General features: G+C 39.6%; 1 protein-coding gene across 2 annotated transcripts; it reads left to right on the top strand.

The window, feature by feature from the left end:
• Positions 1-5,677: 5,677 nt before the first annotated feature.
• LOC117408388 (SERPINE1 mRNA-binding protein 1-like) lies at positions 5,678-14,171 on the top strand. Of its 2 annotated transcripts, none has more exons than XM_034013350.3 (9): positions 5,678-6,043; positions 8,593-8,797; positions 9,811-9,951; positions 10,063-10,131; positions 10,785-10,859; positions 11,533-11,710; positions 11,991-12,059; positions 12,752-12,958; positions 13,420-14,171. In XM_034013350.3, the coding sequence occupies exons 1-9, from the start codon at positions 5,785-5,787 to the stop codon at positions 13,477-13,479; spliced, it is 1,263 nt and encodes a 420-aa protein (XP_033869241.1). In that variant the 5' UTR covers positions 5,678-5,784; the 3' UTR covers positions 13,480-14,171. The 2 variants fall into 2 exon arrangements, with proteins under 2 accessions (XP_033869241.1, XP_033869232.1); XM_034013341.3 differs by having other exon boundaries at positions 10,060-10,131.
• Positions 14,172-14,342: the final 171 nt, after the last annotated feature.

The following is a 14,342-nucleotide window of genomic DNA, read 5'->3' as shown; positions in this document are numbered from 1 at the left end:
CAAATGCTTTGGAACATGCCTAGTCCCACAATTCTATTCTATAACATCCATGTCACAGAGTCAGGTGTCTCTTATTCAGCCCATTAGTTAACACACGTTACCCTGGATACATCTGAGGCAACTCAACACAGCTCAGCGCCCTCCTTGCAACTGAGAGACATTCCACAGAGTAGGGTACAATTACAACTTTTTTATGCTCATATATTTTAATATCTCGGATATGTATAAAAAATAGCTCTTCCTCCCCTGACCATTTTATCACGAGTATATCCCGTCAGGCTCTTTGCAACATCTAAACAAATTAACACACGATTTTGTGAATTCTATGGCGGTGTCACAATGGCCCTGAATATCAAAGCTTTTTCGACCCTCGTGGAGGCTTTTTGTGGCGGGATTTTAACTGTACGACTGCTTTTCGTGTTTCGAGCAAAAATGATGCGGATTCCATGCATTTCCACTGTATTGCCATCCTGGTAACATGTAAGCTATACTGCAGAATGAAACAGCAATCTAATACCTCATTGTGAATTGGGCTCCTCTCATGGCCATTGTTCTTAAGTGATCTCGAGAGTTTCCTCTCCTCATTTGTTTTTAATTTTCCAATTGGGTTCTATAAATATCCCATAAGTACAATGTGATACACTGCCCATCCCGCTGAACATGCTGCGGCTGCTGTGGCTGTTTATAAACACATGCAGGGTAGAGTGGGTAGCAAAATACGGGGATTTAAACAATGGATTAGTGCAGTATATACTGTTAAGTGTTTAAAATGTGCCCACAGAGGATCTCATTGTCACTGTTTATCTAAGGAGTTGCATTCAAATAAATCTGAAGTATAAGTGTGTTTTTTAGTTTGACATAAGGGTACTACAGGTATTATTAAATGGAAGGTGTGAATATGTAGAAGTTCACACATAATATAATAAACTGTATGTTTCATTGCATGTGAAGCGCTTTTCCTTTTTCTGACCTTCTCTGAATGTTATTTGAGATAGTTTCATTACACAAACAATATGTTGTAGTATTTGGTGTGTTGCTTATACTTGCCACTGGAAGTCCCATAATACAGTAAATAGCTAAACTTGCATTATTGAACTGCATATTAAGGGAAAAACAATGCATTTGTCATAACAATAAAAACAAAAAAACTTTAAAACCTATGAAGGATTTGGCCTCTGGTTCTTGTTTTTTGACGACTCTATGTTAAAAGCTTTTTAATATTTACACTGATGATGGAACTGCTGAAGCAATTACCTACACTTACGTTGTACTTTTGAATGTTATAGTTGTGTGTGGGAAACTGTCTTGAATCTACATGGCTCCCATTTGTTACTGGCTCGCTGGTGTGAGTCTTACTGTGAATAAACCCAGAATGATGCGTTCAATACAACAATTAAGCAGTTTAATACTAATACTTTATTAAACCTCACAATCAGCATGCAGTGCCATAAAGGCAATAAATACGCATAATTACCAATTTCGGAGACAAAAGTGTGTGCTGGTCTAACAAAAAACCCTAAACAAGCCTTTTTATACAGCGCCTAACCTGTGGTTACCTCATTCCTCAACTTTCTTTTTAAGCTGTATATTTTGGTAACCTCTTTGTCCTTCTACATCCATGCATTTGACACACAAACCCTGTGTCCTCATCAGTAACTTTCCACAAGCTTGCCTTTACATTGAGAGCGTACAGAATTTGAATAGAAGAAAAAGAATATACACCAACAAAGCATCGCAACATATAAAATAGAAAAAAACATTATAAAAGCAACACTTTATTTTCAAGCACATTGCATTATTGACTATAGCCTCTAGTAAACACTTGACTACATGCCAAAAGGTCAGAAACCTTGCTGCAATTACTGTACACTTCAGCGCTTTCACTGAGGGGTGTGTTTGGCAACAGCAGGGGTACGATGGGTGGAGCTGTGAGTACAGGCTGCAGTTGTGTTAACTTGTCTGACGAGATTAGCATTTTATTTTAAAAACAGCAAATGTTTTGCACACGACCTGCCTGTCCAGTTTTAGTTAGTACAGTACTACAGTATTTGTTCTTTAAGATTTAATTATTGTCCATGCAAGTTATTTTTAGTATTATTTGTTTAATAAATGGCAGTTCAATATTTAGATTTGCCATTACTTTGAATTATAGCTGTGGGAATTGTATTTTGTTTTTAAGTCTCCTGCAGTTACAAAACAAATTGTTGTTGTTTTCAAATAGCACATTGCTTATATACATGTACGATTTTTATTTCCAAAAATGCAGCCTGATTGTCTTGCCCACAGTTCACATTTCAATTCAAGCGCTTTGTGATGGTGGTCCACTGTGAAAGGTGCTATATAAAATAAAGATTGATTGATTGATTGATAAATGTTTTTGCCTTCAGCTATTTTGTTGAATCCTTCAAGGCACATTTTAAAGATGGTTTGCAATTCTCTGGTACGTATATTTCGTACTTGTCCAAAATGTAGACTTTCTGACAATCTTTTTTTTATTACACAATGCATCATATTCCATAAATAAACAGGAAAATAAGTATTTAAAAGTCACAACTTTGTTCAAAGTTTACACCACACAGTTTTTAGTTAACACAGATTTCCAGGGCCAGATTACAAACACAGACAACCGGTTTAGGGTGGATCAAGCATGCCTTTTTAGGTCATTACCATAGTTTGCAAGACCCATTCTCTAGCTGCACTTTTGTACACAGCTGCTGGGCATGTTACTTATTTAGCCGCCACCCTAAAAGGCTTCCATTTATTTCCAACACCAAATTTCAAGAGGCCCCATTAGCAAATCATTAAAGTTATTTAAAAAAAAAAGCTATTAAAGTGAGTCCAGAACCATTTCATCAATATCCAATCCATAAAAAAAGATATTTATATAAAAAAGCCTTTAAATAACTCATCTTTGTAGCCCCACCCCCCTCCCCTACGATAAGGGTTTTTTTTGCATGGCAATTTTGTAGTTTTCCTCTGCATTTGCCATGGTTGTACTATACATTTACCATAGTTTACCATGTGTTTTATTTGCTTTACCAAACCTTTTTATGAGCTTCCCAATGCTTACCTATGCTTTTACCATGCTTTATTACGCTTGGCTATACTTTAACAATGGGAAACTTTTTGGAGGGCCTTTCCACACAAATAATGTTTTCTTTTTGAAATTTGGTCAGCAAGGGTTTGCATTACCAGACAGCAGTGAACCTTTATTATTATTATTATTATTTATTTCTTAGCAGACGCCCTTATCCAGGGCGACTTACAATCGCAAGCAAATACAAATACATTCAAGTGTTACAATATAAGTCATACAATAAGAACAAGAAATACAATAATTCTCAAGTGTGACAAACCACAATTCAATAATACAGCAGATAATAGTGAAAGTTACATCAGGATATGATTAAGTAGTGATAGTTACATCAGGATATGATTAAGTACAAAATACTACAGATTAAACACTTGGGAGATTACAATATTCTGAGGTACAGGATTAAATGCAGTAAAATAGGGGGCAGATAAGAGCAAAATAAAGCATATTTAAATGAAGGGTGATAGTGTCCCAGGATACAACAGAGGAGTTCTACAGGTGCTGTTTGAAGAGGTGAGTCTTAAGGAGGCGCCGGAATGTGGTCAGGGACTGGGCAGTCCTGACATCTGTAGGAAGGTCGTTCCACCACTGCGGAGCAAGGGTGGAGAAGGAGCGGGCTCGGGAGGCAGGGGAGCGTAGCGGAGGTAGAGCCAGTCTTCTAGTGCAGGCGGAGCGGAGAGGTCGAGTGGGGGTGTAGGGAGAGATGAGGGTCTGGAGGTAGCTGGGTGCAGTCTGATCAAGGCATCTGTAGGCTAGTACAAGAGTCTTGAACTGGATGCGAGCGGTGATCGGGAGCCAGTGGAGCGAGCGGAGTAGTGGAGTAGCGTGGGCGAAGCGAGGTAGAGAGAACACCAGGCGAGCAGCAGAGTTCTGGATGAGCTGGAGCGGACGGGTGGCAGACGCAGGGAGGCCAGCCAGGAGGGAGTTGCAGTAGTCTAGGCGGGAGAGTACCAGGGCCTGGACCAGGAGCTGGGTAGCATAGTTACATTGTTTATGTTGCTGTGAAGAGTTTCATGTGAACCGCTTTCCCCTTTAACATGGCATTGACTAGCACAAGCTGCTTCCAAATAGTCACAGTGTTGAAGATTAAGGTAGAGCATAATGCTGAGACGATGGCACCTTTGTGTCTCATAGATCGATTACTCCCTGATTCACTTGCAGGATTATTCAGATGAATGAGCCATGAACACTACTCTTTATAGAAATGAGGGCAGGCTGTTGGGGATACCTAAGGGGACACAACAGGCAGTAAAAGTGTGTTGACCAAGTATTTAAAAAGTATTTGTTCACTAAGATGTGTCGATGAGTTTATCACCTTCGAGTGTCTCAATCAAGACTAATTGTTAAACATTGCTGAGGAAACAAATTAGTCCACATGTCAAAAAGTTCATTGCAACCCTGATCCCTGTCTGCTCAGATTGGACACATTGCTAAGCCTTTAATATTGTATACTATACGTCACGACTTGTAGTACAGGCTTGAGGGAAAGAGTGACTGGGGTGTTGGGTAACCTGACCAGCGTGTGGAGGGAGATTAGATAGGGTTACTGAATGACTGGCCAGGTGCTTTAGGGATACGACAAAGGTGTAAGATATTGCACTACACTGTCTCTCCACAAATAGCATTACTCTTTGGAATAATACATGACTTAATTGATGGACATATTTAGTCTGCCTACCTAATGTTATTATTAGTTTATTTAGCAGACGCCTTTATCCAAGGCGACTTACAGAGACTAGGGTGCGTGAACTATGCATCAGCTGCAGAGTCACTTACAATTACATCTCACCCGAAAGACGGAGCACAAGGAGGTTAAGTGACTTGCTCAGGGTCACACAATGAGTCAGTGGCTGAGGTGGGATTTGAACCGGGGACCTCCTGGTTACAAGCCATTTTCTTTAACCACCTGGACCACACAGCCTCCTAATGTTAATAAGCTTTATGAATACAACAAATTATTCTTATTTAAATTCCATGTACAGTGAGGCCAAAGCATACAGTTAGGCCTACTTTGTATTTCATATATTTGTGTATGTGTGTGCATTGGGGTTGAATAAATGACTCCTGCAACTTGATTTTGTTCACGTCGCCCAATAAACGATATTAAAAACAAATAATAGTCTGCAGGAGTCCATAGGAAGGGTCAGTTACCCATTGCTATTTCTACTTTTTGATAACAGCCATGTTTAAAAAAAAAATGGTGGTATATTGTTGCACACAGTGTTTTCTTTTATATCCAAATGCAACCAAAACTTGTAATGCAAATAAATATATGTGAGCATAAATAAGTGATATATCAACATGCATATTTAATATCATCAGACTTCTGTTTGTGTGTGTTGTTTTATATAAACAATGCAGAACACAGACTGTGTGCGCAACTCACAAACAGCATGCCACAGTTAACTACTTGTTACTTGCCCAGAGACTCGAAGAACAGAAACAAAACCATTTCTGTGAACGGCGCTTCGGGGAGTGTAGTTTTTTCAGTTTGAGTTTACCTTCATTACCGAGCATCAGCTACATAAAAGACTACATCATCCATAATGCCTAGAGTTTAAGGTCCCGGATGTCTATCGCGCCGGAAGAGAAGACTGTCTCTTTCCCGGCCATCTTGTGGCAGCAAACAGCGAGCTGTTGGCTTCAAGCCTCGTAGAATCGGAGGAAAATCCCGTTGAAGGGGCGCCATCATGCCCGGACATATGCAAGAAGGCTTCGGCTGCGTCGTAACCAATCGGTTCGACCAACTATTAGACGACGAGGCCGACCCGTTTGAGGTTTTAAAGGCGGCCGAAAACAAGAAGAAGGACGGGGCCGCCACTGGCAGCACCAAGACCGCTGCACAAGCCGCCAAGCAACCGAAAAAGGAGTCACAGAAGGACAGGAAGAACCCACTGCTCGACAAGAAGGAAGAAACGCAGGCGGCCCCCGTGCCACTTAAAAAAGAAGGTAAGCATTTCAAACGAAACGATGAATTAATTCCGTGCTCTCGAGAAATTGAAGGAAGGGGGGGGGGGGGGGTGTTAATTTAACTGCGTACCCCCCCAGTGAGGTCAACAACATGGTTCCTTTTCTAAGCCACTTAGAGGACAGCACACATTTTTATGCAGGTAGAACTGTACGTTTGTGCCATAACCTCTATTAAATGCAAGATGGGTGGTGTTTTTTTCTCTCTGACTCTTAAGAACGAGCCCTCGTTATTCAAAACGCGGTGCTGTTTTTAATCAAACTTTTTACAAAGCGTTATAGATCCACCTGTTTAACCATTAAAACTCTGACGTGGTTCGACGGGGAAGCAAATTGAAATGCTAGATTAAGCATCTGCCTGGCTGTCAGTTTGAACAGGCCTGGGGTTTGTGCATCTTGTCGCCAACCTCGTGCTTGAAGTTTGGGGGAGGGTTAACTGTCACAGATCTAGTGGGGGAAAAAAAAGCATGCACAGGATCATGTTAAGAATATTACATTTTCATAGTCAAATACGTTTTTTCTTTATTTTATAAATTACTTTTTTTTAGATTGATCAAACTAGTGTTAAATTTCGGAATATCTTAGAGACTATCTTGGAGAAAACACGACTTTTTATAACATTTGGGTGCAGCCCCACGTGGTTCCTGGTTTTGGCTGCAGGGACTTGTGTATCGCCTGTAATTGCTAAACCACCCACCGCCTATAAAATCTGGGTGTTTTTTGAGTGCGGTATGGGAGGCGGCTCTATTTTTGTTGTCACTGTGCAACGAATTGGCTCTTTAATTTCACATGAATCGTTTAACAATGCATTGTTGGCACAAGGCTCATTTTTTAAATAGGTATAGTAGAACATTATTTTTTAGACAAAACTCTTGTATTTATGAACTTTATTGAAATGCATTGTACTTGAACACAAAAAAAACGCATCGATGACGGATTGCCTCAGAATCATATTCTTAAGTAGTCCAGTTTAGATCAAGCAGTAATTTTAACTTGAGGAGGATCCCGAACAGGTGCAAAACAAGCAGACAGCAGCTGCCAAGACGTGCTTAAGTTTGCTGCTTAATTACTTTGTCACGATTTGCAATTTAAAATCGTTTCAGCTGAGATCCGACCGTGAGCTAAACTATTTAACGCATACTTTATGATCAACACAAATACGTCCTTTATAATAAAATACATTTATTTTGAGTAAAGTTGGGCCACTAAAAGCGGTTGTATCTATCTGCATGTTAGGTTAACTCGCTTTCTCTTTTGACAAACTGCTTTGTTAGTGCGTCTACTAGGCCCCTCCATCGCTAGCTACACGCAACTGATATCTGAAGACACGTTTGCCAGTTGCAATGTCTCTTAATTACAATGTTTAACATCTAAATCTAAAAGCATTTTCACAGTCCTATTGGCGAGTTTATTGATATATTCTAAACGCCACTGTTACAATACACAAGTGTGACATACCAAAGAACATGCTTTTATTAATTTAAAATTATTTTTGCACAGCTTTATTTTTCAAAAACAAAAACACAGTAATCTACAGTGTCTAGTTGTGTCTTAAACTGTTAAACCAGGTTTTAGGGTTTGTAAGGATTAAGGGTTGCCTTGTTTGGAGCTCTGGAAGTTTCACGTGACTGTGTAAACCACTCCCACAAAAGGACCTGCTCACATGCCATTTGGGATCGAACATCCTTAACATTTCAGATATAAATACCATTTCAGATAAAAAAAAAATACCACCACTGTCTGATTTCACAGAATCAGATTAGCAATTATATTGGACTACCTAATGGCACCTTAGGTATGGTTGTCCAAGATAGTGAAACCAAATGTATGTAATAGAAATGTTACAGAAAATAGAATTGGCTCGACATAATGTACTGGCATTTTGTACTCCCTATAACCTTGCTCGCATAACCTTGTATGCTTTGCCTAAGATAAAGTTTGTTACAAGGAACCGCAAGATGCCTACACTGCAGCTGCGGCTGTGAGATAAAAGGATGAGCCAGAGGTGTCTCTTTACACCCAAACCACCCATCCTTTTTATCTGCTTGCTTAGTTTTATGCCACGTATGCATAGTTATAAGTTTTCTCTTATATGCTAATACCTGAATCATCATTGGCTAACCCTCTGCCTTGCTGACAGTTTTAAGGTATATAAGAAAGTGATCTAACTCTGTATGTTGAAACACTGCTCGATGATTATCTAGCACCCTGTCTGTTGAGAGTGTTTTCAGTTTGCAAACTTAAGAAATAAAGGCCTGTGTGTTTGGAACTCGCAGTCTCTCTTCCTTTTATTAGAATTTCCACGACATGTAACAGTTTTTTTTTTATGGTATTAACCTTTAGTGTTTGAAATAAATATTAGCATTTCGTGACTCTTAATATAGAATATGATGTATTAATCAGAAGGTTAAAATCTATATTGGATGATAGCTGTGCTCTAAATACTTTACTGGCTCTGCATTCCCCGTTTGTGTTGTGTCCTGTAAGAACACATTTTCCATCTTGCTCATTTTGTTTGCCTCCTCTTTCAGGTATCAGGAGAGTTGGACGAAGGCCTGACCAGCAGGGACAGTCGGGGTTCCAGCAGCAGGGCCCCCCTCCTGCTTCTCAGCAGCATGCAGGTCAGGGAGAGGGCCGACCCGGCGAGAGGAGACCAGACAGGAGGCCGCCTCGCGAGCGTCGCTTCGACAGGCCTGTCGAAGAGAAGCCTGAGGGAGGAGAGTTCTCTGTGGAGAAGTAAGTGGAGACACTGAAAGCAAGGACTGTACCAGCAGACAAACGAATAGCAGGGGTAACTCATACTGTGCATCACTTCAGACAGTCATTTATTGCTGGAAGAGGTTTCTCCCTTTTTTGAACGTGTGTATTCTCATCCACAGGGCTTCCCTACAGTTTTTGTATGGGCTGCGCTTTAAGCAGGTAAAAGTTTAACCAAACGAAATCACTGGTAACAGGCACTGTGGGGGCGTTAGGCAACACGAGGTGTTTGGTGGTATTATAAAAAAAACAACATTGTATACAAATAAATGTAGGGTTTATAAGGTAAACACCGGTATGCAGCTCTGCCTATGATATTCAAATCTATAGAAGCCACACACTTTGGCTATTACAATGAAGCAAAACTTGTTTGTCTAGTTGGAATGTGTAACAGCCTTGTTTTGAAAAGGGTGTTAGTACACAAAAAAACCCCAAAAATAAAAACCTCTTGGCTGCAGTAGGCAATATAATACTAGTTTTTAATTAAGACCCTGAGAATGCAGATTGCATTGGTAGTATTTTTCTTCTGAAGTGAATTGTAAGCAACAATTAAGTCATCTGCAGGTTAAGTTACAGTACAGCTGTGAAGTGCTGTATTGTCATTCCCGCAGGGTAAATTAACTTGTTTCATACTGTCCCTGTCTGGTTTAGTCTAACGGCAGATAGGGACGCTTGGTTACTATCGACAACTTCTTCTTTTGATCCTTTTATGAAGTAAATGAGTTGCACAAAGATATACCTCTTGGTAAAGCCATTGGTTTGTGAGTTGGGCATTATAGTTGTCTGGGACCTTGTCCAGTGTCCTTTCTTTTTATTTATTTATTTTTTTTATTTTTTTTTAATTGAAATGAATATTTGATTACATAAACCCTACGTTGAGCGAGAAACTTGATGTAATAAGATGCTGGTATTTTGATAACCGCAAGGCTGTTGTAGTGTTTTAGCTTTTCTAAAAAGCAAATCTCCATCTCGCATGTCCTGTTCTCATCTAGATCTGTAGTGGAAAGGCCTCTCCGAGGGCGTGGTGGTGGCAGAGGGGGGCGTGGTGGTCGTGGACGTGGTATGGGCAGAACGGATGGCTTTGACTCCCGTGGCAAACGTGAATTCGACAGACACAGTGGAAGCGACCGATTGTAAGTGATTCGTAATTCATCTATCTGTTGTCCCTTTTTAACTTACCCCTCCTTGTCTTCCCTTTTAAAAGATAGTCTGCCCCGAGTGATATTATGCTTTTGTTTCAGCAGCCTGAAACCCGAAGAAAAGCGTGGCGGAAGTGGATCTCACAACTGGGGGACTGTCAAGGACGAGTTGACGTAAGTCATGTACATGGAGCACAGACTGTAGAACTTGGTTGTTCCCAAGCTATTGCCAGCTAGTCTTGCATCATAATGCTCTGGAGGAAGGTCAGTACTGTCAGAGGCTTGCAGTGTGAGGTTCCTTGTTGCTTAGTAGTGTTGTGCTACCCAGTTACAAAACAGCAGACATTTACACATGGAAAAGTTTATTTTAGGCATTGGCCTCATCTGGTACCAATGTGCTGCTTTTGTTACAAGTGTGCTACATAAATGTGTTCAGACAGTATGAACTTAATACAAATATAGACTCTGGGTCAAACTTTATTAGTTTGAGAATACCACTTTCTCTGGCCTCTGCTAATGAAACTAAACTTGAAGCTGCCATCCTGGGATCCTTCAAGAAGCTGCTTGATGAGATTCTGGGATCAATAAGCTACTAACAACCAAACGAGCATGGTGGGCCGAATGGCCTCCTCTCGTTTGTAAACTTATGTTTTTTAAACTGCCTTTAGAAATCTTTAATTACATTTTTGTATACAAACATTAAAGTAGTCTTGGGTAGTTTGCGTTAAGTTTTAATCACGCTAAATAAGCAAGAGAAACCAATTATGCAGGGTAAGCTATAACTGGATGCTTGTCTTATTTTTATAATTTGTCAATTTTAATTTTAGTGAGCTGGATCAATCCAACGTGACTGAAGAAACTCCTGAAGGAGAGGAACACCCTGTGGCTGACTCTGAAAACAAGTGAGTGAAGAACATGCAGTGACCATAGATGCACATGCTAATATTCAGATCCACTCTCAAAGTGGGCTTGTGCAATTTTTGAATGGTCTAGTTCACAATCACTCAAACGTTCATGAAGTAGAAATTCAGAATGATTGTACTTCAGACTAACGGTGCAAAGTTTATTTTGGTGCATCTTAAGATATTAAGAAAGAGCTGCTATGTAAAGTGAAGTCTTAGTAGCTTACAGTGTTTGCTGTGGACTGCAATATAATCCCTGCAAATGTGTGCGCTAGAATGAGTTGGACATGTCTGAAGGAAAAGAAGACATTACCTTCAGTAGACTAGAATTTGAAATTAAGTTTTATAAAGAACTGTGCAGTGTCATATCCGTGTTTTTACTCTAGTTGAATCGCCTGTTTCTGAAGCTGCTTGATGAGATTCTGGGATCAATAAGCTACTAACAACCAAACGAGCAAGATGGGCTGAATGGCCTCCTCTCGTTTGTAAACTTTCTTATGTTCTTGTGTTTCTCACCAGTTTGAAAATTACTACCTTAGGTTGCTGAAGTTGCTTTATACTTCAAACATGTAGTCTGACATTATGAAGTCATAGGCTTTCTCCAAATCTTTTTTTAAAAGAATACAAACGTTGAATTGACTGGTAACTAATAACACTTTACTTCATTTTCCAGAGAAAATGAGGCTGAGGAGGTGAAAGAGGAAGGTCCTAAGGAGATGACTTTGGATGAATGGAAGGCCATGCAGGACAAGGAACGCGCCAAGGTTGAATTCAACATCCGCAAACCCAACGAGGGTGCTGACAGTCAGTGGAAGAAGGGATACGTTTTGCACAAGTCCAAGAGTGAAGATGTAAGTTCATTTGGATTTTTCTTGTAGGGAACCTTGTAGCTTTCTGCATAGTTAGTAGTCTTTTATTTAACTGTACAATGTAGCCAAGTTTGTCCTGGTATATAAAATAAGTAGACATTTCAAATAAAAAAAAAAAAAAAAATACAAAGTATATAGAAAGAAAATTGAACAGGGTTCTCCAATTAAAAATAATTTTTGTATGTCTTGCTGTTCAATCTTAGTGTACTGATTGGTGCGAGACTATTTAACAATCCTTTGTGGCTTTTTTTCTTTAAATCAGAGACCAGTTGGTACTCTTATCGACACTGTGGAGATCGAACAGGCTGAAGCAAATGCCTTCTACCAAAAGGTGCGTATACCACCGCCACCCCCCCCCAATATATATATGTGTGAGTTTTTTTATATATCTATATATATATATATATATATAGTGTTTTATTTTATTTAAGTGTTGTTGTCCGAAGGGATTACCTTCATATTTTGCATATGTTTTACTATTGAATATTAGCCTTGCTACTAAAATGGTTTGGTTTGTTTAAGTTCTATCAGAAATTATTTATGGTTCCTTTTAGACATTTTAAGTGCAGGTGTATTTAACCCCTGGTTAAGAACACACACACAAATCTACATCTATATAGAGATATATGGACCTGCTTTTGCACTGCACTGTTTATTTGCTCTGTTTTATTACTGAGTGCAGGTTTGGACTAAGGCATGTCTGTTTGCATAGTTGGATTTCCCATGTAAATTAAGTTGGAGAACTCTGGTACATGTAGGATTGAAAGGGAACCATCTTCTACACAACTTCACAGTAGCACCCACACAAACTATCCAGCAAATGAAATGCCTGTATTATGCTTGTTTTCAGTAAAGATCCTGTTGGAACAATTCTATAAGGTTCTACCCTTCAATGCAAGTTGCATTTGCCTACACAGTTTTATGCAGGGAACTAATTCACCCTGTAATTTAGATTCCTTCGTTCATCAGCTGTAACCCTAGTTTGCCAAGATTAACGATATTAACACACGTTCCTAAACACAGGCTGATGATGGCTCGGAATTCCACTTCCGGAAACCAGCCAATGACATCACATCCCAGCTGGAGATTAACTTTGGAGATCTGGGCCGTCCTGGCCGTGGCCGTGGGGGGCCCCGTGGTGGGCGTGGGGGTCGTGGTAGCAGCGGTAGCGACCGTGGCGGCGACCGTGGTGGGGACCGCAGACCAGTCCGTGGGGGCAGGCCTGATAAGGTGAGAATCTCTATAACCTCCCATGTACAGTCCTTTTTTTCTTCTGCCACCCTAGATTGTCTAGTTTTCAGTACAATTGTTGCAAGCTCTGAACCCTTTGAGTAACTCCTGCTCCCAATAAAGTGGTCTTTTTTACTGTAGCAGATGTCGTCACTCAGACTTTTTTTTGGGGGGGGCGGTACCCCAATCAATCTAACTAGAATGTTATTTTTAAACAGTTGCTCATTATTTATGTGAATAGGACATAAGAATAACTTGTACACCCAATATATCTACCAATGTTCACCCCAAGACAAAGAATTAAAATTTGCAACAATCCCAAGAATTTTTAATGCTATTTTTACCTATTAGTTTATTTGGCAAACTGATTTCTGTCAATGTTAAAAGTAGAAACTAAAGTGATAACTCTCTTATCCATTCAGTGGTTAATGGCTGAAACATTGCTCTTTCTCTCGTTGCAGCCTGGCGGCATCTCTGTTCCTAATGTGGATGACCCAGAGGCCTTCCCAGCTCTGGCTTAATCGGAAGTCGTCAGCCGACCCTTAACCCTTCGGGCCCTCCTCTACGAGGCTTGCATGCTTGTGGATCCTTTTCCAACTATAATAAAAATGAAGACTGTCATCCATACCATTCACACCTGAGGACTGAATTGTATCTGTTTAAAAAAAAAAAAAAAAAAAAAAAGAAAAAGAAAAAAAAGGACTTCTCTTGCTACACAGAAGAAATATTGATAGTCGGTTTTGTATTTGGGAAATGGTAGCAAGGATGTTTTCATACAGTAATTTTTTTCAGAGATTATGCATACTTCATGAATACTTTTTGTATTGCTGCTTGAAAATATGCATTTCCAAACTTGAAAATATAGGTGTGAAGAGTGTGAATCAGTTAGTTAATGGTGTCCCATGGCTTGTTTTATTTTAACAGACCACAAATTAAACCAAATCTTCATTATAATGCTAGCTCATTTAAAAGAAAGATCTACAAATGAGGATCCCATATTCCAGAAAATATTAGTCAAGGTTCAATACTTTGTAGAGGTTAGTACATGGTTTTTAAAAAGCTTTTACCAACTAGATACATTCATATTCAATGATGCAATACTACTGAAGAATTATAGTTGCTCTTCCACTCATGTTTCCATGCCCCTGCACTGAAAAAATCATATGTTTTCTTTTTTAAACTTTCAGTAAAACAGGACTTCGTAGAGCTGGTCCTTGGTTTGTGTATGTGACTTTTATTTAAATTTAACTGAGGACCTATAAACTAGCTTGTGTCAACCACTGAATGCAAATCCCACCATTCACATTGGTTGGTCTGTTGAAGGTTTGTTTTTCTGGTTGCTCAATGAGTTTAGTTTATTGGTGGTCTGATGACCAAAAGGATG

Source organism: Acipenser ruthenus, chromosome 10 (genome assembly GCF_902713425.1).
Source record: "Acipenser ruthenus chromosome 10, fAciRut3.2 maternal haplotype, whole genome shotgun sequence".
Lineage (NCBI taxonomy): Eukaryota > Metazoa > Chordata > Actinopteri > Acipenseriformes > Acipenseridae > Acipenser > Acipenser ruthenus.
This window is presented reverse-complemented; position numbering and strand designations above follow the sequence as displayed.

What these genes read in the sequence shown, in the direction of transcription:
- LOC117408388 (XM_034013341.3), top strand. Translation starts at nt 5,785, where the DNA reads ATGCCCGGACATATGCAAGAAGGCTTCGGCTGCGTCGTAACCAATCGG. An exon ending in CGTGCCACTTAAAAAAGAAG is followed by an intron (nt 6,044 to 8,592) that starts GTAAGCATTTCA and finishes CTCCTCTTTCAG; the next exon opens with GTATCAGGAGAGTTGGACGA. An exon ending in GGAGAGTTCTCTGTGGAGAA is followed by an intron (nt 8,798 to 9,810) that starts GTAAGTGGAGAC and finishes GTTCTCATCTAG; the next exon opens with ATCTGTAGTGGAAAGGCCTC.